A 20,998-nucleotide genomic window follows, 5' to 3' on the forward strand; every position below is an offset into this window, starting at 1 on the left:
TCAGCTTCCAACTGGTTGTGGAGGTGTTGCTTATAGCACTACAGGTGTGTGCCTGGCACTCAACGCACTCTATGCTGGAGTGAAACACAGGTGCCTGAAGCTAGAGATTCAGCAGCACAGTGCCATGCTTGCAGAGTTGGCTGCTCCCTAGCTAGCAGGCAATCCCATGGAAGGACAACTCTTCAGTATTTTTCCACTGGTGCAATTGTTTGCTCTTTAACTCTCAGAGACCAGGCAGGGCTGCATTCAGCTATTGAGATGCAAATTGCCTACAAAATGCTCTTTGCAAAAGCAGACTATGAGCACGAATCAGTTCTCTCAGCTTTTCTCAACATCCCTATTTTTCTCAAATCTCTCTCTCCTCCTTCTCTGTGCTTTTCTGTGGGTCCCTTCTTCCTGCCTTTCCCAGGCTCTCTGTTAACACTACACCTCTCGCTCTCCAGCATGCAGGCATTTCCTATTGCTGTCCCTTCCCCTCCAACTCCTCTTGCTCTCTCTTTTCTCTTGTTTTCCGCATCTCTTAACAGCCCTTTTCTCTCTTGCCCTTTACCTCACTCGGTCTCTTTCTATTCCTCTGAGCCCAATCCTGAAGGCAACGGGAATTTTCAGGAGTTCCGGACTGGGTTCTTTGCAGGGGTGGCAGGTTTATATAATTTTTGGTGGTCCCCAGAACGGGTCCAAATCCCCCCCACACACACACACACCTGCCTAAGGCTCTGGGAGGGCGTTTGGGTGCGGGAGGGGGCTTGTGGTACAGGCTCTGGGCTGGGGCAGCGGGTTGGGATGTGGGAGGGGGTGAGGGGTTGGGCTCTGGGAGGGAGTTTGGGTGCAGGAGGGGTGAGGGGTTGGGCTCTGGGAGGGAGTTTGGGTGTGGGGTCCAGGCTCTGGGCAGGGTCAGGGGGTTGGGGTGCGGGAGAGGGTGAGAGGCGGGGTGCTTACTTCGGGCAGTTCCCAAAAGTGACCCGCACACCTCTCTGGCAGCAACTCCTAGGCAGGGAGGCCAGGGGGTCTCTGTGCGCTGTTGCCCACAAGCACCGTCCCTGCAGCTCCCATTGGCTGCAGTTCCCAATCAATGAGAGCTGCAGAGTCAGCGCTAAGGGTGGGGGGGCAGTGCACAGAAACACCCCCCTCCTTGGGGCCATAGGGAGCGAGACCAGGCAGGAAGCCACCTTAGCCCCGCTGCACTGCTGGTGGTGGCGGCTGCAGCCCTTTTAAATTGCCCGGGGGCAGAAGGTGGGGCTGGGAGATGCTCCAGGGGAGGCGCACAAGGGCGGCAGACGGGGCTGGGGCAGAGACCCATCCCCGAACATTGGTGGAGCTGGGCCCCCCGGCCTGGAATAACTTGCCGCCCCTGGTTCTTTGTGCTTCTAGGTTCCTAAAGGTGCGTGCGATTCATGCCCAATGCAGAGAACAGTATTATTGCTCTCTATATACTGAGTTTGTCAGAGCTGAGCAGGTGCTCTCCTCCAGGGCACTCAATCAAGCAACCTGTCGGCGCTGTAGCAAGGTTTTCTGCATGTCTCTGCTATACAAAGGTTCCTCTATGTGACACCAACTGCACAGGGCTAGTAAAGGTAGCAAGAGAAGAGAATGGTTTGTCAACACCAGGGTCTCTGCAGTAGGCCCAGGGGATATTACAAAAGAGGAAAAGCACCGAGAGAAACATCACAGAAAGACTGCTCAGGCCTCGGCTACCCACAAATGCTGCACTGGATTAACTGAAAGCTACTTTTTAACCTCTTGAGTTAAACTCAGGTAAAAGGCTATGTGGACACTCTTAAATCAGAGTTAATTTGGTTTATCTTAAATTGACTTCTAAGCGAAACTGAAATATGCCTAGTTTAAACTGAAATCAGAGTGTCCACACCGCCTTTTGCATTGGTTCAGAATCCTTCCCTAAATTAAACAGGTACAACCCTGCATGTAGGCAAACCCTCAAAACTGTTCAGCTGCTTTCTCCTTTGGGACCCTCTGCCCACTGCTTCCCTGGCCCTTCCGGGCATCTAGCACTTGGAAGCTGCTCTCAGCGGTTCCTCCTTTCAAAGACATCGGAGAGTCCCCAGTATTCATCCTGGATGCCAGAGAGAACAGCAGCAGCAGCAACAAAACCAAACCAAAAAACTAGGGATCAGTGAAAATGATACACTTCCCAGTCCCTATAATAGAGACAATCACAGAATGGAGCTATTGAGAGGGGAAGAGAGACAGAAAGGGAGATGGGCAGTGGGAGTCTCTCACAAACACTTTCTTTTTACCTCTGCCCCACCCCCCACCACACACACACACACTTTTTATGGTGGAAAGTTTAAAAGAAAAGAAAAAGCCCTCCTTTCACTTTGGAAGGACCTTTGTCACTTGTTTTGTCAAAACAACCCACTCCCACTCCTTTGGAAGAAAGGCCTCTACGTTTAAAGGCTGACTGATTTGCATGGAAGCTAAATTCCTCCCAGCTCCCCTCTTTCTTTTTCCCTATCCCTCTTTTCTCGCTCTAATTAGCGATTGCTTTTTCTGTATGGCAGTTCACAAAACCAGAAAGAGAAAGGGAAAGCAGGGAGCTGTGTGAAAGACGGAGGCAGATGGTGTCTTCTTAAGCCCCCCTGTGTGCCAGAGCCACCCTGTTGGCAAATAGCATACAATGTGTCAAAAGATCACAGTGCAGAGAGATGGCAGAGGGACCCTGGTGGGCTACGGAGTAGCAAGTGGGGAAGACAAAAGGAGGTGGTGGGAGGGAATTGAGCAGGAGAATGGTTACTGGGTCAGTGAAGGAGCCTGGAGATGGAGATGCTTCTCAGCTGCCATGCAGGAAGTAGGCCACCAGTACGAAAACCAGAGACCATCCCTCTGGGAAGACTCACACAGGTCCTGGTTAGTTAACACATTTTTCCTCTTTAGGGTAAGAACTCATCCAGTAAGTTCACCAGTTGTTAGTGTTCACCATCCGGGGTGCACAACAATGGTGCTGTGAGCTAGACAGAAAACAAGCAGGAGCACCGGGGTTTATAACAGAGCGGACAGCTGCTCACACCTAGGTCCCATAGGTAACCAGGCTGCAGGAGACCAGACAGTTGCTGACTGCCGGGGCCAGGAGAGCAGCACCCAGCAAAAGGGAGGAAGCAGAGTCAGCGCGGGTCAGAGCACAGGGAGAAGCATCTAGTCCCAGGGTCCGAGACCCCAGCACCAATGTGGATAAGTAGAGAAACAGGCACAAGCACTGAGAAGGACCACAGCAACCCCTCTCTTGTCAGCATGTGTTTGGTTTCCTAGTATCAAGGCACCATGACAGTTGTCCTTGTCTGTCCTCTCCTTCATGCCATTGTCTCCATACCATTGCCACCTCTTCTCTCTTCTCCCATTACCTCCTTGGGCCTGCTCCTCTCCACTCCCCACAGCTGCCAGGGAGCATGTCCCTATGCACAAGCAGTGCTAGGAGAAGTATTCAACAGTCTGTTGAGAACCACTGCGCTCACCTAGCCACTCTGGGCTACAGCTAAGGGCTGTGTACGGTGGGCTAACAAGGAATGTGTTGGAATTGTAAGCTATTACTTTAAGAGCGAGGGAGGCGGAGCAGAGGGCTCTGTAGGGAAGTGTGTAGTCAGAGTCTGTTTGGAAAAAGCCAGCCTAGAGCAAGTGGCGTGAGTTGTGCCTTGCTGCCTTTGGGAGCAGCCTGCTTTGTCTTGCTCTGTTTTTGGGTAGTGTGTGTTATCATCCTGGATTCCAAGAATCAAAATAGCATTATGTTGCAACCTTCAAGCAAGAATATTTTATTGGTGTAGAGCAGCAGCCGTGTTAGTCTGTATCTGCAAAAAGAAAAGGAGTACTTGTGGCACCTTAGAGACTAACAAATTTATTTGAGCATAAGCTTTCGTGAGCTATAGCTCACTTCATTGGATGCTCAAATAAATGTGTTAGTCTCTAAGGTGCCACAAATACTCCCTTTCTTTTTATGGGTGTAGTGAACATAACACCCACCAGAACCCATGATTCTGTACCACTTGTTCTTCTTTATAGAGGCACTGGCATCTTCTGTGGCTATTTGCACTGCTGCACAGAGGCAATGGAAATAGAGGATATTCAAGCCCACATAAAATGGGAAAAGAATGACAAATACATAGCTAGAAAGATGAAAACCAAGGAGTCAAGGCCTGCTTCTCAGAATGAGCAATATTTTGATCGGAAACTCTTGACGTTTCCCTCCTTTGAACGTTGGCAAATTATTCTAGTGATAATTACAGAATGTCCATATTTATTTCAAAAGAACCAGCAAACTGTCACTTTAAAAATCTCACATGGTACTATTGTTTCCATATGTCTGTGATCTATAAATACAGGAAATCAGTAATTATCACCGAGGCCTGTCCTTCGAATGGGAAAGATACACGATGAATAGGAATGGGGCCGTTCTTTCATTAAAATTCCACCCGCGGAAACCATCTCCCCCATTATCCCTTTCATGAATCTGGCCCGGAAAGTGAAACAGTGACAAGCAGGAGGGAAAGACAAATGCAAAAAGGAGACAAAGAAAGCAAAGAGAGGTAAACAACACACACAAGAAAAGGCACCCGGGGAGAGAAAAGACTAACAGAACAAGACAGAGAAGAAAGGGAGAGACTACAGCCACAACCAGGACTTTAAAAGGGGGCAAAGAAAGCAGACCGCACCATAGCAATTAATATTCAACCAATGTCTCCAAATCAGCCCTTTGAAATCGATGGAGATGGGGTGCACGGGGTGCTTGCCTGTAACAGCTTTGAATAATAGACCTATACAGACACCATAATAAGAAAAGAAAGAGAGAGAGCCTGGTGAGTGGAGAAAGGAATGGCTCATCGGCAGGGAGAATGACACGGGGAAGCAGACACGGGCCATGAGGCATGTTCATCACCAGCCAGCATTGGGATAGACTGCACGGTGGCCCACTCCACACACACACAGGAGACATCAGTGGTGGAGAGTAGGACCCCAGGTTGAGTACAGACCTCCGGGGGGGCACTAGTCCAATTCTCAGCTCAGCCAAAAAGGTGGCACATTTCCAATCACAAGCCTATTTATTGTGACCCAGCTGGAAGGGGCCTGGTAAAGTCTTCACACACATCCAAGCACAGAAGCTCTCTGTCCAGGGGGAAAGGGAGGGCTAGGCTGTGATCCAGAAGACGGGCACTATTAGCAGAAGAGACAGAAAGATGGTTTTCATAAAAGCTGATTGCTTGGCTAACGTTTCTCACTTTGGTGCAGCAAGTGGCATGACTTTGAAAAGCCTGCTTCACAGCCGTGAGCTTTGGACCTGCCCAACCTTGATGGTGAAGAAGGGAGGAAGAGTTTTTAATGGCTCCACCCCTATGTTTATTCTTTGAAGGTGCTCCTTATTGCTCACAGGTAGCAAAATCTGCAAAATGGCTGTCCGCACAGAACTGGAGACAATTGCTCTGTCTTAAACTTGGGGAAGCAATGACAGGGACCTGTGAGATAAGAGTTTTAATCCCAAGGCAGAGGAATGTAACTGGGTATGAAAGGGGAATTAAAAATGAAATAGGCAACAGCCACAGACCTGAGCACCAGAGAGCAGCTGTGATCAAGGTCACAGAGGAGAATGGGAGGCTGTGATACAATCACTGATTTAGGCTCCAGGTTTTTCCTACTTGTTTCAGAGCGACTCAGTGGGTTTAAACAGTACGTATTGTTCAACTCTGGAGATTTAGGTTTGTGTCTGGCTTAACCCTTTGGGAGCTGGATCCAGCTCTGTTTGAAGTCAGCGGGAGCCAGTGCATTGACATGAATGGGGACTGGCCCAGCTCTCGCTGCTGATTGTCAGTGGAAGGGTGATGTGGTGATAACGTCCCATGGAGTGCACCAGTAGGAGTTAAGGGAAGGAGCAGCATACCAGGTCTAGTCCTAGCTAGTGCCATCAGTCTCTCATTTTCAGGAGCACTGAAGTTGCCAGGGGGAAGGTTATAGAAGCTTCAGGGCACAGTGAGGGAACCCTATCCACCCAGCCCATCCTCTGCTAGCACAAGTGCATATTACCTATGTGACAGGCATTAGCTATGGAAAGTGCATAATGCCACAGGCACGGCTCATGGAGTGGTGTACCGAATCCCTGCAGTCTCAGCTCAGCCTTGGGGCTCCCTGGGAGCAGAACTCCTATCGGATGCGACAGGCAGGAGTTCCTTCTCACAGTTTGCCCGGGCCTACGGACTCAAGGCAGAAGCTGGTGAGCGAATCAATGACAGCCTGGCTCTGTTACCTTAATAAGCAAGAATGGCATTCTAACTTGTGGTGCTCCAAGATGCCCGATGGAGAGGGACGGACTCCCTCCCCTCTAGTCCCACCGCAGGCAGTCAGATCCGATGGGGCCCACAGAGGCTGTGCCTCTGCTGATGCAGAAACTAGGCATGTGCTATTAGCTACCAGGTCAGAACAGGTCTGCAGGAAGTCCAAATGGACCAGCTCCCAGGTCACCATCTTTGTGCCTAAGGCCCGGTCTGGTCCCAAAACCTGAGAGGGGCCTAGTGAGAAAGAAAAGACAGAAAGGGGTCTCCTGTGTGTCATGCACAATGGGAAAGCATCAGAGGGTCACTTTCTTCTAACACTGAACAAGGAACTTTATTATCATAAGAAAAACAGTACTATCCCCATAACGAGGATGCCTCTCTCTGCCTCACGGCAGAGCTCCTGCAGAGAGCCTTCCTCAGCCCCCTCCTACCAGCATTCCTGCTACAGACTGAAAGAGATAGTTCATGTGCCCTGACACTGCTTAGTAGCAATGGAGTGAGTTAGGAGACCGGAAGGTTTGGGGCTGTTACACTCTTCATTTTGCCCTCGGTTATTGTTTGCTGTGCGTGGTGAAACAGAGCCTGCGCTTGTATGCAACAGCAGTTCTGTCACCCTGAGTCACAAGGGAAGGAGGAGTATAAACCCAAGCTCTGGAGAGGGGTTTTTGTTTCACACAAATCACCAGATTGCCCCCACCCCCAAAATGGGAACTAAGGGGGTAAACAGATGTGTACTTCTAAAGAAACACTGAAAGCATCCAGCCCTCAGCAGGAAACATTCTGACTCACACTCCCCTTGGAGTGAGAAAGGTGTTAGAAAAAGACGCTCCTATTCTGGCTTGTGAAAGGAGCATTGGCTGTATGCTTTAGAAAAGGCCCCGGGGGCCACCGTCCTCTAGAGCAGGGAAACCATGGTGTTGCCTCCATGGGCAGACTGGAGTCAGGCCATTCTGTTTGATCCCAGCTTCCCCAATTTTTAAATTGACTAGCCCCAGTGATTTACATTTCCAGCTGTGCTGGGCAGCTAAATCTGTGTGCTATTCTGGGTGTCTCTGGCTACAGTACATCTTCCACAAGTTCTTAACTGCATTACAGCAGGAATTCATCAAGAGAAAAATCAACAGACCCTCTCTCTCTGCCTTGGGAAACGCAAAATAAAAATTCAGTACAGAGCTCCTTTGGTCTTTCTACAGGTCCACCGCCCAGCTTATTGAATGCACTGGTATCAGAGGATAACCCTGTTGCAAAGGTCAGAATGGTATGGAAGGATCAGTTACTGTATCCTGTGGTCTGTGTGAGATGCTAACTACAATGATATTCGCTCAGCAACACAGAACTCTTGCTGTTATTGACTGCCCAGACTACAAGGGAATCATGTCCAGAGCCACGTGAAAGCTGTGCTTCTGCGTCTGTGAAACTGGGCAAAGAATTCACTGGGTACTGTAGAATTATTCCCCAAAGTTTTAGGTTTAACTTTTTAAAAATTATTGTTTTCCCTGCAAAGACAACCTTCTAAAAGTGAACCCAGTATAAAGTGACACCATGTTATCTGCTTGAGTCTGCACAGTGCCTGAAACAGCTCAGAAAGAATTATGAACTGACCATTGATTCCAATGAAGTGTTAACTCTGAAACCTAATTATGATAATCTAAATACTAACATGGTTAACTATTGCATTCATGTTAGCAGAAACTTCCAGATAATGTACTTTCCCACGATCCCAAACTGAATCCCGTATCTGTCCATGTGCCATAGAATTATAGGACTGGAAGGGACCTTCAGAAGTCATCTATTCCAGTCCCCTGCATTCAAGGCAGGACTAAATATTATCTAGACCATCCCTGAGCGGTCTTTGTCTAACCTATTCTTTAAAACCTCCAATGATGGAGATTCCACAACCTCCCTAGGCAATTTATTCCAGTGCTTAATCACCCTGGCAGTTAGGAATATTTTCCTAAGGACCAACCTAAGCTTCCCTTGCTGCAATTTAAATCCATTGCTTCTTGTTCTATCCTCAGAGGTTAACGAGAACAATTTACCTCCCTCCTCCTTGTAACAGCCTTTTATGTACTTGAAAACTGTTATCATGTCCCCGATGTCTTCTCTTCTCCAGACTAAACAAACCCAATTTTTTCAATCTTCCGTCACAGGTCATGTTTTCTAGACCTTTAATGATTTTTGTTGTTCTTCTCTGAACATTCTCCAAATTGTCCACATCTTTCCTGAAAAGTAGCACCCAGAACTGGACACAGTACTCCAGTTGAGGCCTAATCAGTGTGGAGTAGAGAGGAAGAATTACTTCTTGTGTCTTGCTTACAACACTCCTGCTAATACATCACAGAATTATGTTTGCCTTTTTTGCAACAGTGTTAGACTCACATTTAGCTTGTGATCTACTATGACCCCCAAATCCCTTTCTGCAGTACTCCTTCCTTGGCAGCCATTTCCCATTTTGTATGTGGGCAACTGATTGTTCCTTCCTAAGTGGAATACTTTGCATTTGTCCTTATTAAATTTCATCCTAATTACTTCAGACCATTTCTGCAGTTTGTCCAGATCATAGTGAATTTTAATCCTACCCTCCAAAGCACTTGCAACCCCTCCCATCTTGGTATCATCCGCAAACTTTATAAGTGTACTCTCTATACCATTATCTAAATCATTGATGAAGACATTGAACAGAACTGGACCCAGAACTGATCTCTGAGGGACCTCACTCGATATGCCCTTCCAATTTGACTGTGAACCACTGATAACTTGTTGGCAAACCGTTCCCAGAGCATAGTTATGCACCCATCTAGGTGGGTAGTAGTATAGTAGCTCCATCTAGGTTGTATTTCCCTAGTTTGTTTATGAGAAGGTCATGCGAGACAGTATCAAAAGCCTTCAAAAGCCTTGAAGTCAAGATATACCATATCTACTGCTTCCCCCCATCCATAAGGCTTGTTACCCTATCAAAGAAAGCTATTAGGTTGGTTTGACATGATTGTTCTTGACAAATCCATGCTGACTGTTACTTATCACCTTATTTTCTTCTAGGTGTTCACAAATTGAATGCTTTCATTATTTGCTCCATTATCTTTCCGGGTACTGAAGTTAAGCTGACTTGTCTGTAATTCCCCCTCAGCTGTCCTGTACCCAGCTACCAAACCTGCCCACTTCTTTCCTGATATCTCTGATGCACCAGCACCTTGACCATACCAAAATCTGCAGGACACTGACAGAGAATTATGGGGCAGACTAAAAATCAATGGAATTCAATACCAAACTGAATAACGCAAGGGATACCGCACTGACTAGATTATTTGTGTCCAGTTCAATAAGAACCTGGAGGTTTTTAATTGACTGGAAGCTTCAGGGGAGCCTCCATTCTGCTGAAAAGGCACATTGCAAGCACCAGGGGGTGCTATCAGAGAGTTTAGGCCCACATTGCCAGAGTACATGGGCCTGGGTCCAGGATTGCATTTTTTCATGCTGTACGCCAATTGCCCATGGGAAACCTATACTAGTCCCTCTACAGCTTGGGATTTCGGACCAGTGCCACGTACTGCACAGCTCGGAAGGAAACGCTGTGCAGGTGCCTGCCTACCAAAGCAACACATTACCAAACGAAGTGAAAGCAGTAATCACCCAGGTGGCTTGCAAGACAAAAATCTAAAAGAGCCACTAAAATAAATAAATAACCAACCCCACTCCTGTTCTCATCCCAGTGCCACAATGGTAATGACCCAGATCGCGCTGACCCGAAAACACACCGCTAATCTCCCAGGGACTGACAATCCCCCTGATGAAGATTGCGCTCTGTCTGTGCCTTTCAATTGGGGGCTCTGAGCGAGCAGCTAAGTGCCGATAAAAGCTGGTATTAATGGCTCCCTAAGTGCCCCCTGAGCTTGGCTGTCAGCATGAAGCAGCTCTGGTCTAATAGCCCTACGATATCTGCAGCTTTTGTTCTGGGGTGGGGAGAAGGAGAGGGAGAGGGACCTAAACAATACAAGCCTATTTCTCCATCGCAGTGGAATTAGGCCCATTTTCTCAGCCTTAACATCCCAGGAATTTTTAGTGACAATTCCCCCCAGGATTATTAAGTGGCTCATCTCAGCTGCTCAGGTCGACAAAGGCTTTGCACAGATGTCAGAATCCACAGCCCTCCTGGGAGTTGGCAAGGAGGAGAATGCGCTGGATAGGCAGACGGTTCTGCTGTGTGCAGAGGGCTCGATTCTGCTCTTAGTTACACCAGCGTGTATCAGGAGCGACTCTACAAAAGAGAGTGGAGCCACACTGATCTAAAACCAGAGCATAAGACAGAGCAGCATCATAGGGTTGCCAAGTGTCTGAGTTTTATGGCAAATCTCAATGATAGTTGATGCTTTCCTGAAAGCCCCAGCTCCTGGAGTCATAGGATATCAGGGTTGGAAGGGACCTCAGGAGGTCATCTAGTCCAACCCCCTGCTCAAAGCAGGACCAATCCCCAATTTTTGCCCCAGATCCCTAAATGGCCCCCTCAAATATTGAACTCACAACCCTGGGTTTAGCAGGCCAATGCTCAAACCACTGAGCTACCCTTCCCCTTCCCCCCCCTTTTTTTTAAAATCACCCAGGTGGCTTGCAAGACAATAACATTAGATAACATTGTTATCCTGTGATAACATTAGAAACCAGCTTTCATTTCAAACCAGAGCAAGTTTCTAGCCCTCAGGGCTGCACAAAACACATGACCCCTAAAGACCCAAAACCCAGAAGGCAAATAAAAAGACCCAGGGGTTATTATTTTAAAATCTCATGATTTTTAAGCTAATCTCATGATCTGGGGAGGAATGTGATGGGAGTCTGACTCATGATTTTGACCACTTGGAGGTAGTCAGGCCCTGTAACACCACTGAGATCACCAAGGCTAGAGGCATGGCATCTACCAATATGTATCTGGGATTGACCAATCAGCAAGCAATAAACCAGGATATGTGGAAGTTATACTACACAACTCATGATAAAGGCTTGAAGCTTTCAGTTACAATGACTTATTTGTATTATAGCAGCACCTAGAAGCCCCCATCACAGACAAGGGCCCCACTGCGCCAGGTACTGCACAAACCACAGCTCACCTAGGGCAGGACCATCACCTGCCCTTATGACAGTGTGCCGAGGAGTAAGGAAGATAAGACATCGCCTTTGCACCCTGCACTGACTGCCCATAACAGCTGTAGCACCAGGAGGAGAGCAGCTTTCGAGAGGCGGCCACTCCCCTCCCATACCAGTTGGTAAGGAGCCTTAGCCCCTTTCCCACAACATGCCACTCAGGGAAACTGAGCAGCTGCAGAGAGAGAAGCAAGTCACACTGGTCTATACCAATAGACACATATTGTAATTTAACACAGTTGCATTACCCCAGGGGCAGTCCAGGGAACTAATTGTGACTCGGAGAGTTATCGCTCCCTGGTTCGTTGCCCTCTCCCTGGGCCCAAAGGGTAAGTAATCTGCAACTGGCCTATAGCAGTTAAGTCCAATATGTGCTTATAATGCAAGTTACATTGCAATCTATCCTCTAGGGGTGTCACAAGGAATCGGGCCCATTACTATGCAGTTTGAAAATCAGTTATTCAGTAAGTATGTCAGCAAAAGCATGTCAGAGCTGACAGGCCAAAAGCAGTATTCATGGAGGGCAGATGTATCATGGGTTGGACCAGATCCTCCGCTGATGTCAATCAGCGCTTTTGCACTGAACTACAAGGGGCTACACCCATTTATACCAGCAGAGGATCGGGAGAGGAGCAGGGGGAACAAAGGAGTGAGCTGTAATTCTCAAAGTCACAATTCGTTCCCAGCCTTGCTCCTGGGACAGGGTAGCTCAATTAAACTCTGTGTCCACCTGGCTTTCCCTGGAGGGCCATCTGCAAGGAGACGCAAACACAATTCACACATACCATTCATTGGCTAAAGCAGTTGGACAGAAAATTATCCATGGCTTGGGAACCCAGGTGTTGTCCATCTGCTATGGACGTGTCACGCCTTGGTCCCTACCAGCAGAGTGAGTCTACATGACCCACACCATGCCATCTGCTCAGATTTGCCTCGAGTCCTGATGAAACAAAACAATTTAAAGAAACAGACATGGTATATTGTGTAGACGAGCTGTTAAGACCCTGAAGTCCAACCTGAGACCAGATTTTAATAGTAAGCAGTCAGTGTTCTAAGAGAGCACCCATTCAATAGAACGCCTGAGTTTGTTTCCGTCTTTTACTTCACTTTCTACAAATCTTGATAATGTTTTTCTGCTGCCCCGCTGACATTTGGGAAGGTCCTTTGGTCACTGAAGTAGGGGGTTTGGAGAACTACTTGGTGGGTGCCACCAGGCTCTAGAATCATTCTCACTCTCTCTCTGTGGCTCAATGACTCTTTAATTTATTGACTGAGGGAACCCCACACCAGAATATCCTTCGGGCCGGGTCACAGGCGAATATGCCCCAGGTCAGGGCACTCTCCTGCGAGGAGTGAGACTCCTGCTCAAATTCTTTCCCCCTCTGTCAGAGGGGGATTTGAACCTGAGTTTCCCACATCCCCTGGGAGTGCTCTAACCACTGGGCTAAAAGTTATAAGGCAGCTGCTGCAACCACCTCCTGTTCAATTCTGAATGGGGACTGATCTGGTAGACATGCTCAGAACACACCTACCAGATCAAGCCCTGCCGGCAAGATGGGTGGAAGAATGCTGGGCTTCCGGATCACACTGGGGCATAAGCAGGAGACAGGTGTCAGGTGTGCAAAGTGAGGCAGCATTGAACCCACCCAAAGTTAGAAACCTGGGCTCGTCTTCACATACAATATATGCTACTACACATAATTAATCCATCTCCCCGAGAGGTGGTAGCTATATCGACATGGTGCTGTCTACACAAGGGGTTAGGTCAGTACAACTACATCAATTTCACACCCCTGAGCAACATAGTTATATCGATATAGGTCTGTACTGTAGACCTGGCCTTACCACGGAGTGAATTTTACCCAGAAGACACAGGTGCTGAGAGGGTTTAGGCTTCTACAGGGTTAGGCAACATCCACGTGGGGGGTCTGTGGATTGTGACAGTGCCTAAATCTTGGGTTAAGGTGCCTAAGTCCCTTTGTGGATTTGGGCCTTAGTGTCTCTGGACTCCAGTTCCTCACGTGTAAAATGGGACACTAGCATTTCCCTGCCTCCCAGGGGTGCTGTGAGCTTCACCACATTAAAGACTGAGGTGTGCAGATATCGTGGTGTGGGGGCCAGAGAAGTATTATAGATAAGATAGTGAGTTTCATAGTTGGGCTGAACTATTCATCACAGGCACAAATGGAAAAGATAAAGGGAAACCAATATTCGACATCGAGGTGGTTCTTGGTGTCTCTAATCTCTTTCAATTAGAGTCATCGTAGCAGTTTGCTAATAGTAAAAGGAGTTACAATGTTTTCCAATGGACATGTTATTCTCATGCTGACTGTGTTCCTTTAACCAGTTGGACAAAGTGAGCTTGCATATTTCATCCATTGCTCCACACTAAAAAGAGGATTGTGCATGGAACGGCGTACATAGGTTCACAGTGATGCTAGCCAGCCATGCAAACACAGCAAAACTAAAGCATTTTGGGAGAAGCCCCAGAGCACTTTACATGGGCAGCATCTCTTCCTGGAATTCTGAAGAACTGTGAAACATACATATTCCTAGAAGCTACTGAGTAGAACTGAGGAAAGAAATTCCCCCCTCCTCTCTCCATCAATTTAAAACAAAAATATACACATATAGAAAAATCACATTATTTCTCATTTTTCAATTCAAACTTTTGCCAAAATTGGAGGTTATTTTTTGCAAGTAGAAGAATATCATTTTGCCAAGAAAATACGTTTTTTTATTTTCAGAAAAAATCGCAAATTCCTAACCAGTCATTTTTTTAAAAAGTGTTTCCCCCAGAAGGTGCATCTAAATTCTTTTCACTGAGAAAAACAATTGATGTTCTACATCAATAAGAACAACATTTTGCTCTGGATCAAATCTGTGATCCATGTGTATATTCATAGTATTTTTTTCACAACTCTACTACTAAGGGCAATAAAGAAGCTGCTTCCAGGGACTCAATATTCTGAGTCATTCTGAACACCTCCCTGTTTCTTAAGCGAGCATCCTAAGTAAATGTCACAAAGATACCACAAAGATGGGTGAGATGCAACATGGACAGACAGATGCAAATGTAGAATGTGACCTTTACCTTAGTGCTTTACTGTAAGCACTATGTCCCCCAGTCTTCCCCTTTGCAAAACACAATTAAATCTTCTGTGAAGATTATGCCTTCTTAACACCTCCACCCTTTCCTTTTGATCTGGAGATCTTAAAAACTGTGCCCAAAGGTACAGAATCATACTTACTTTCAGATTGTTTCCACTCGTACTAAAATACATAAGATAATTGCCTCCCTTTTGATAGACTGGAAAGCAGTTTTGTCATGCTGAAAAACTGCATTTTTGCCTGGATGAAAAACTATGAGAGGACCAAGCCTGGTTATTTTTTCTGTATCTTTTTAGGATACATGGAATCACAGCTCTTTTAAAACAGGAAGCATTCATTAAGGAAAATAGCTACAACTACAGACACATGCACACAAGTGCCTACACAGCTTGAGTCCCAGCTTTGTCCTCCTTGTTTACCCAAGGTCACACTCTGGCTGGACCTCTATTCACCTCATAGAGCCATCTAGTGGCTGAATCATCTATTGCAAGTAAACACACCATTACATACCCAATACTGCCAACCCCAAAAGTTCAAAAATTGTGTCAGCCCTGGCCCTCCCGCCATAAGAGTGGCTCAGAAAGAAGAAGAGTATTTTCTAAAAGATTTTGTCATGGGTTTTGACCTGGTTTTCAATGTTGACCTCCCCCTGCCTCTTCTCCTCCCCTCCGCCCCTGAGTGTGTCTGACAATTACGGTGTTGCCCATTCTCCCCAATGTTTGTAGACCAGGAATTCTGCAAGGGCTCGGGCTGCTGCCTGATGACATGGGCCTTCCACCTTCTCCCCAGCCCTCAACATTCTAATTCATTAACTCTGTGCCCCCTCACCCTATATCTGCCACTCCCCCAGCCCAACAATTAATTATGCACCACTCCAGCCCCCACATCAAATTTACCTCCCCAGACACACATCTGCCCCTTGTCAGTCATCACATCTCTGCTCCTCCTGCAGATCCAGGGCTTCTCCTCCTCCCTCCCTGGACCTAGTTTGGCAAGGATGGAGAGAGGAAGGGGGAGTAGGGAGCAGACTGACCATTGCTCACAAGAGGGGAGGACAGAGGAACTGCTGGGTTTTTTCTGCTCCCTGTTCCTCCTTCCCCTCCTATGGATTTCTCCCTCCTCCACTACTTAAAAACTCCTCGGGTGGGGGAGGGGCGTTCTGCCTACCTTCTGCAGCAGCTCCGATTGGCTGTTCTTCTCCAGGAAGGTGAAAAAGTGGGGAAGGCAGCCAATCAGCTCAGGCTATCCCTTGAAGAAGTCCAAAAATCATGCAAGTGCTGGAGCTTTCAGCATCATTATACAGCTAGTGCCAGTGTTTTCTCACAATGAAATCCCGAGTGTCGGCAATCCTGCATACTGTATGTCGAACAGTCCTCAACATCTTCATTAAACACAGCCACAGTCCTCGGAGGCCCCGGTTACACAATTTCTATGCAGAATCTGGATGAGCTTGGTGTATTTCCTGATGGTGTATGTTGTCGGCCTACAGCAGGGAGTTCACTGCAGCTTCAAGCCAGCCGTGGCCGACTTTAGCATAAAACAAAGAGATTTAATGTAAACATCTGAATTTCTAGGCTTGATGGTGTCAAGGTTCCCCAATGGCCAACACTTGAAAATTCTCCCCTCTCAGCATCCTAAAATGAATTTCTATAAACAGTGTAATTTGGGAGGGAAGAAAGTAAGTAAAGCTACAGAAAAAACAGAGTACAATTTTGGAAATATTAATAAAAACCTCCAAAAGAGGACATCAAACGAAACAAGTGTGATTTCTGTATTTCTAAAACCAGCCCGCGGAGGACTCCAGCAGGCGGTATCAAATTGACAGCCTGGATGGCAGAACCCAAAAAAAAGAGAAAAGTTCCAATTAACGGGAAGAATCAGAGTGCTGTTCCCAGAGTTTCATTTAAATCAGAACCAATCAAGGATTGTTCTGGTTCCTGCAGCTTCGCTCAGGAAATAATGAGAGAGATGAAAGAGGCCCAGCCAGCTAATGCAGTCCTGCATAGCCCTTTGAAGCTGGGAAATCACAAACATCGCTTCAGAGATTTTCCGTTCATGCAGCAGCTGTTGCACAGGCTCCTTCAAGAGAACGATCTGCTGCTTGATTTCCTTTAGTGCAGCCCCTGTCTGAGCACTAACAAACAATCATCGGCCACACGTGCAATGTGTTTTATAACAACAAGATGGAGCGATTTGAAGTACACCGTCAAGTGGGTCAGGCCTTAAATCTGGCCTGCCTTAACAGTCTGGATCTAAACTGTTATCCATACTAAATCCTTCATTCTTACTCCATGGGAGAAAATTAAGAAAGCAAATGATAGCTGCTATTTTTTGGTCAAACACATCCCGCCAGTTCCACGGGATTTGTAGCAGGATTTTGACAAAAAGACACTTTTCCCACGATTGTGCTGACATCATTGAGGCTGCTGGACAAACAAGGGAGTAAAACCCAAAGGGAGGTGTGCAGATCTGTGCTGACTGATTAAAAGACCATTGCAGTTGACAGGCATCTTTCCAGAGACTCTCTGGGCTTGGGTGCCAATCCCAGAAGCACCCAGGGATGAAATTGGTTTGCCAAATGGAAACTGGTGAATATGGAGAGTGCAAGTAACTTTGGTTTCAAGCTCCCACACAGGTATTAAAAACAGAATAAAAATAAATGCTATTTTTAAAGCCCCTATACAGCTTTAAAATGAAAAGAAAAAATAGCCAACATTCTATTTTGTAGCTGGAATTTTTCTTACTGAATGTCTTGCTCTCAGGTTTCTGTTTACTTTGGAAAAGACTCCCTTGAACACCTCCCATGCTCTGGAACAACGCATACCCAGGGCAGAGCTCTGCTAGAAACACACCACCATTGATTTCAGTTCAGCCTAAGTACACACCTAGAGAAGGGAAAGGCAACTTTGCATTCACCATACACCTAAAGATTCCAAAGGAGTTCAGAGCGTTCCACTCAACTACCTAGGTGAACCCCAGATTAAAAACAGATGGTTCGCTTGCTACCTTAGTGAGGGAGGGAGAAAGATATGTCACATTTATTGGATGTCTAGCAGGCTTTCTGCTCAATTTCCCCATGTCACATTACCACTAAGGACTGCACCATCTCTAGAATCACCAGTTACTTGTTTCTGACCCCAAAACACTCGTTCACATGCAAATGCATTAGCTCACACATTTGCACAAACAAAAGCTCTTCCCCAAAACACTGGGGTAAACAAAAGCTGGCCTCACAATTGTTTGAGGAAAGAGAACAAACAAGGATACGAACACGATTGAATCAAACTCCATGTCAGATTTAGCTGACAGGGCCCTGAATCCATTTCCCCACTAGATCAGGGGTGGCCACTGGCCCCGGAGCTCCCGGCCAGGGAGGCTCACCCCTGACCCCTCCCCCACTGTAACACCGCCGCGTGGGCAGCGCGGCTTGCGCCAGCCCACCTCACAGGCTTTCAAATAAGCCTGTCCTGCTGCTGTGAGCAGCATGATAAGGGTAAGGGTAAGGGTAAGGGGGGTTGGCTAAGGGGCAGGATGCCCCGGGGGGGCAGTCAGGGGACAGTTGAATGGGGTGGAGGTTCAGGGTGGGGGGCAGTCAGAAGACAGGGAACAGCGGGGGTTGGATGGGGGTGGGGTTGGATGGGGGCGTGGGGGGCAATTAGGAACAGGGGTCCCGGGGGGCAGTCAGGGGACAGGGGTGTGGATAGGGGGCAGGGTCCCAGGGAGGGGTTAGAGGCAGGGGGTCCTGGGAGGGGGCGGTCAGGGGACAAGGAGCAGGGGGGATTGGATGGGTTGGGAGTTCTAAGGGGGGCAGTTAGGGGGCGGGAAGTGGGAGGGGGAAGATAGGGGGCGGTGGCCAGGCTGTTTCACAATGCTCAGATCCCCTGACAATCCCTGAGGGCAGCACTGAAGCCCCTCAATGGTAGAATGGGCGCTGGCCAACCTCAGCTGGATTTGGAGCATCCTCTTTGTTAGCAAAGCAAAGCATCATGAAACAATACCCAAGCTGAGCGGAGTCTTACCTTTGCAGGCCACGTTGTTCTCAGCCTCGTAGCCAGCCTTGCAAGTGCAGCGGCCAATGGGAACCATCCACTCTCCATCACCATTGCAGTACAGCTTAATGGGTACGTCCACCTCCTCAGCATTGGGAATGCAGGTGCCACGTGCAATCACCAGAGATGTGCTCTCCGCCCCAGTCATGGTCTCTGGGAAGATGGCAAAGTTCTGCACCACACTCGGGCACTTCTTGAAGAAGACCCTGACTGAGAGCAGTGACATGCAAGCCCCATAGTCCTGGAAGGCAAGGTAAAAGCCATTACGGGTGAGGGGTCCGAAGCTCCTCACCTCAGTGTTCACCTTCATCAACCGGCCCCCAAAGTCCACCTGGGAGAAGCTCTCATCAGCAGCAATTGTGTCCACTTTGAGGTAGGGTGCCTCCGTCCAGAAGGCCGACTTCTTGGTGGCAATGATAGAGTCCGTCTCATAGTAGTACAGGTTGAAGGTTTCCTTGCAAGAGCCAGGGACATTGGGGAGGCTGCTGCAGTCCCGCACGGTGAAGCGCATCTCGGTGTAGATGCGGTGGGCGCCCCGTCTGTTTATGAACGTGGTGAGGAGCCAGTTGTTCTGATTGGGTTCAAAGACGTTGCACACCTGGTAAGTGCGGATGGTGTTCAGGTTCTCATCATAGCCGCTTACTTCTTCCCACTGGAACAGAATTAACACAGGAGAGGAAACAGGCAATGAGAAGGATGCAGCAAAACTGGCACAGAGATGACACTTTAACCTATTGGCCCATTAATCACTGCCGCATGCAGGGAGTTAGTGACTCAGAGGGCCAATGTATTTGACTTTCGCCTCTGGAAATGTGAGAGAAAATCATGATTAAGGCTCAGGATTTATGAAATCAGCAAACACAACACAAAACCACCAGTCCAAAAGCAGAGGAAGAGAAACTGTCCCAGCTACACACACGCATGCACACTTGGGTACAGTAACGCTTTTCACATTCATAATACAAAATACTAAGGGCACTTTTAATCAGTAGATCTCAAAGCATTTTACAAAGGGGGAGGTCAGTGTCATTATTCCCATTTTACAGATGGGGAAACTGAGGCACACAGAGGCGATGGTGATCTTGGAAACGTCACCCAGCAGGTCAATGGCAGAGATGGGAATAGCACCCAAGTTGCCTGAATCCCAAGCCAATGCTCTAACCACTGACTCTCACTGTCTCCTATTCATTTCTTGTCCCCATTCTCATCCCCATGCCTCTTCCCAATGCTGCATCATCTCAGGACTTTGAGACATTGTCACAATGACTGGCAAAGCTTATGAGCTATTTTAACCATGGAAGAGCAGAGCTATGTGGACGAAGCTTCCAGAAATCTTGCTCGCACTATGTCTCTAAGCCAGAGGTTTTCAGACTGAGGACAACTTGATGGTGTCTGCAGAGAGCTGGTTGGTTGCACGGTGCTGCTCTCTTCCTTGTTTCCAGCTGCTAAATTGCACGAAGACATAGCCAAAGACAATATATAGAATGCCTTTTCCATGTGAGTGATTGCTCTAGTTGCCACAGGGATGTTACATCAGCATAAATGGGAGGAAAGATGACCCATATACACTCATGAGTGGAAGGGAAAGTGGTACTTAAGAATATTTCTCTATTAAAATGTAGTCAGCATGTGGCTCTGAAAAAGTGTGAGACATGCTCTAGGCAGTGCTATCAGATTCTCACTTTCATGAGTAACAAAATCAGCAAAACGGAGACTGAGAATGCAGATTTGCAATTGGATTCATGAAACAGCATCAGTGTAAAACTAGATATGATTTCAACTAAGAGGCAGTAGCTAACTGTAAATAGTTGTGATGACATGAGAGTCCTACAGACAGATTTATAACCATATAATCCATTTATCTTAACTAGTCTGTGTTTACAGTCTCTTTGTTAGTAACAGCGTTATTCATGCTGCAGTCTTTATGTGCTACGGGGGATGTGATGCATAATTCCTAGGAATGCCAGTGTCATATGTCTATGTATGGCAAAATTCTTGTGTGTACAATGTAAAATGCTTGAGGGTCCTTATATGTGCTGATGTTAACATACTGACAGAGAAGCAGGAGGTTATAAAACAATATGCTGCCTCTACGCAACATCAGAATGTTATCACAGATTTTGTTCCCTTGTGCTTCCATTTAAACAGTCCGATAAATATTTTCTTCCATATTTCCACTAATAAACTGTAGTCGTGGTGTACGATCCGGAGTACCAGTGTATTCGTACAAGATCTTGTAAGAATACACACATCCGCTGGGCAGTTTGGACAATTTTACCCCAGTTCAAACTGTGCTCAAGCTTATGAGAGCTAACAGGATCACAGCTGAAGGTGGTCTGGCCGCATTTTGACTAACTGTTGTTAACCAAACAAGCAACAGATGGTGGCAAACAACCCCACCTGATTGTGTCTTCTCTCTCGGCATCCTATTCCTGA

General features: G+C 47.3%; 1 protein-coding gene across 6 annotated transcripts in view; it reads right to left on the reverse strand.

Annotated features, from left to right (window-relative positions):
• Positions 1 to 20,998, reverse strand: part of EPHB1 (EPH receptor B1) — a 402,223-nt gene that overhangs the window by 280,667 nt on the left and 100,558 nt on the right. For all 6 annotated transcript variants that reach the window (XM_074964154.1, XM_074964158.1, XM_074964156.1 and 3 more), the window contains exon 3: positions 18,533 to 19,214. In XM_074964154.1, coding sequence (XP_074820255.1) covers positions 18,533 to 19,214 — 682 coding nt within the window. The remainder of the gene's footprint in view (positions 1 to 18,532; positions 19,215 to 20,998) is intronic.

Source organism: Natator depressus, chromosome 9 (genome assembly GCF_965152275.1).
Source record: "Natator depressus isolate rNatDep1 chromosome 9, rNatDep2.hap1, whole genome shotgun sequence".
NCBI classification, from domain to species: domain Eukaryota; kingdom Metazoa; phylum Chordata; order Testudines; family Cheloniidae; genus Natator; species Natator depressus.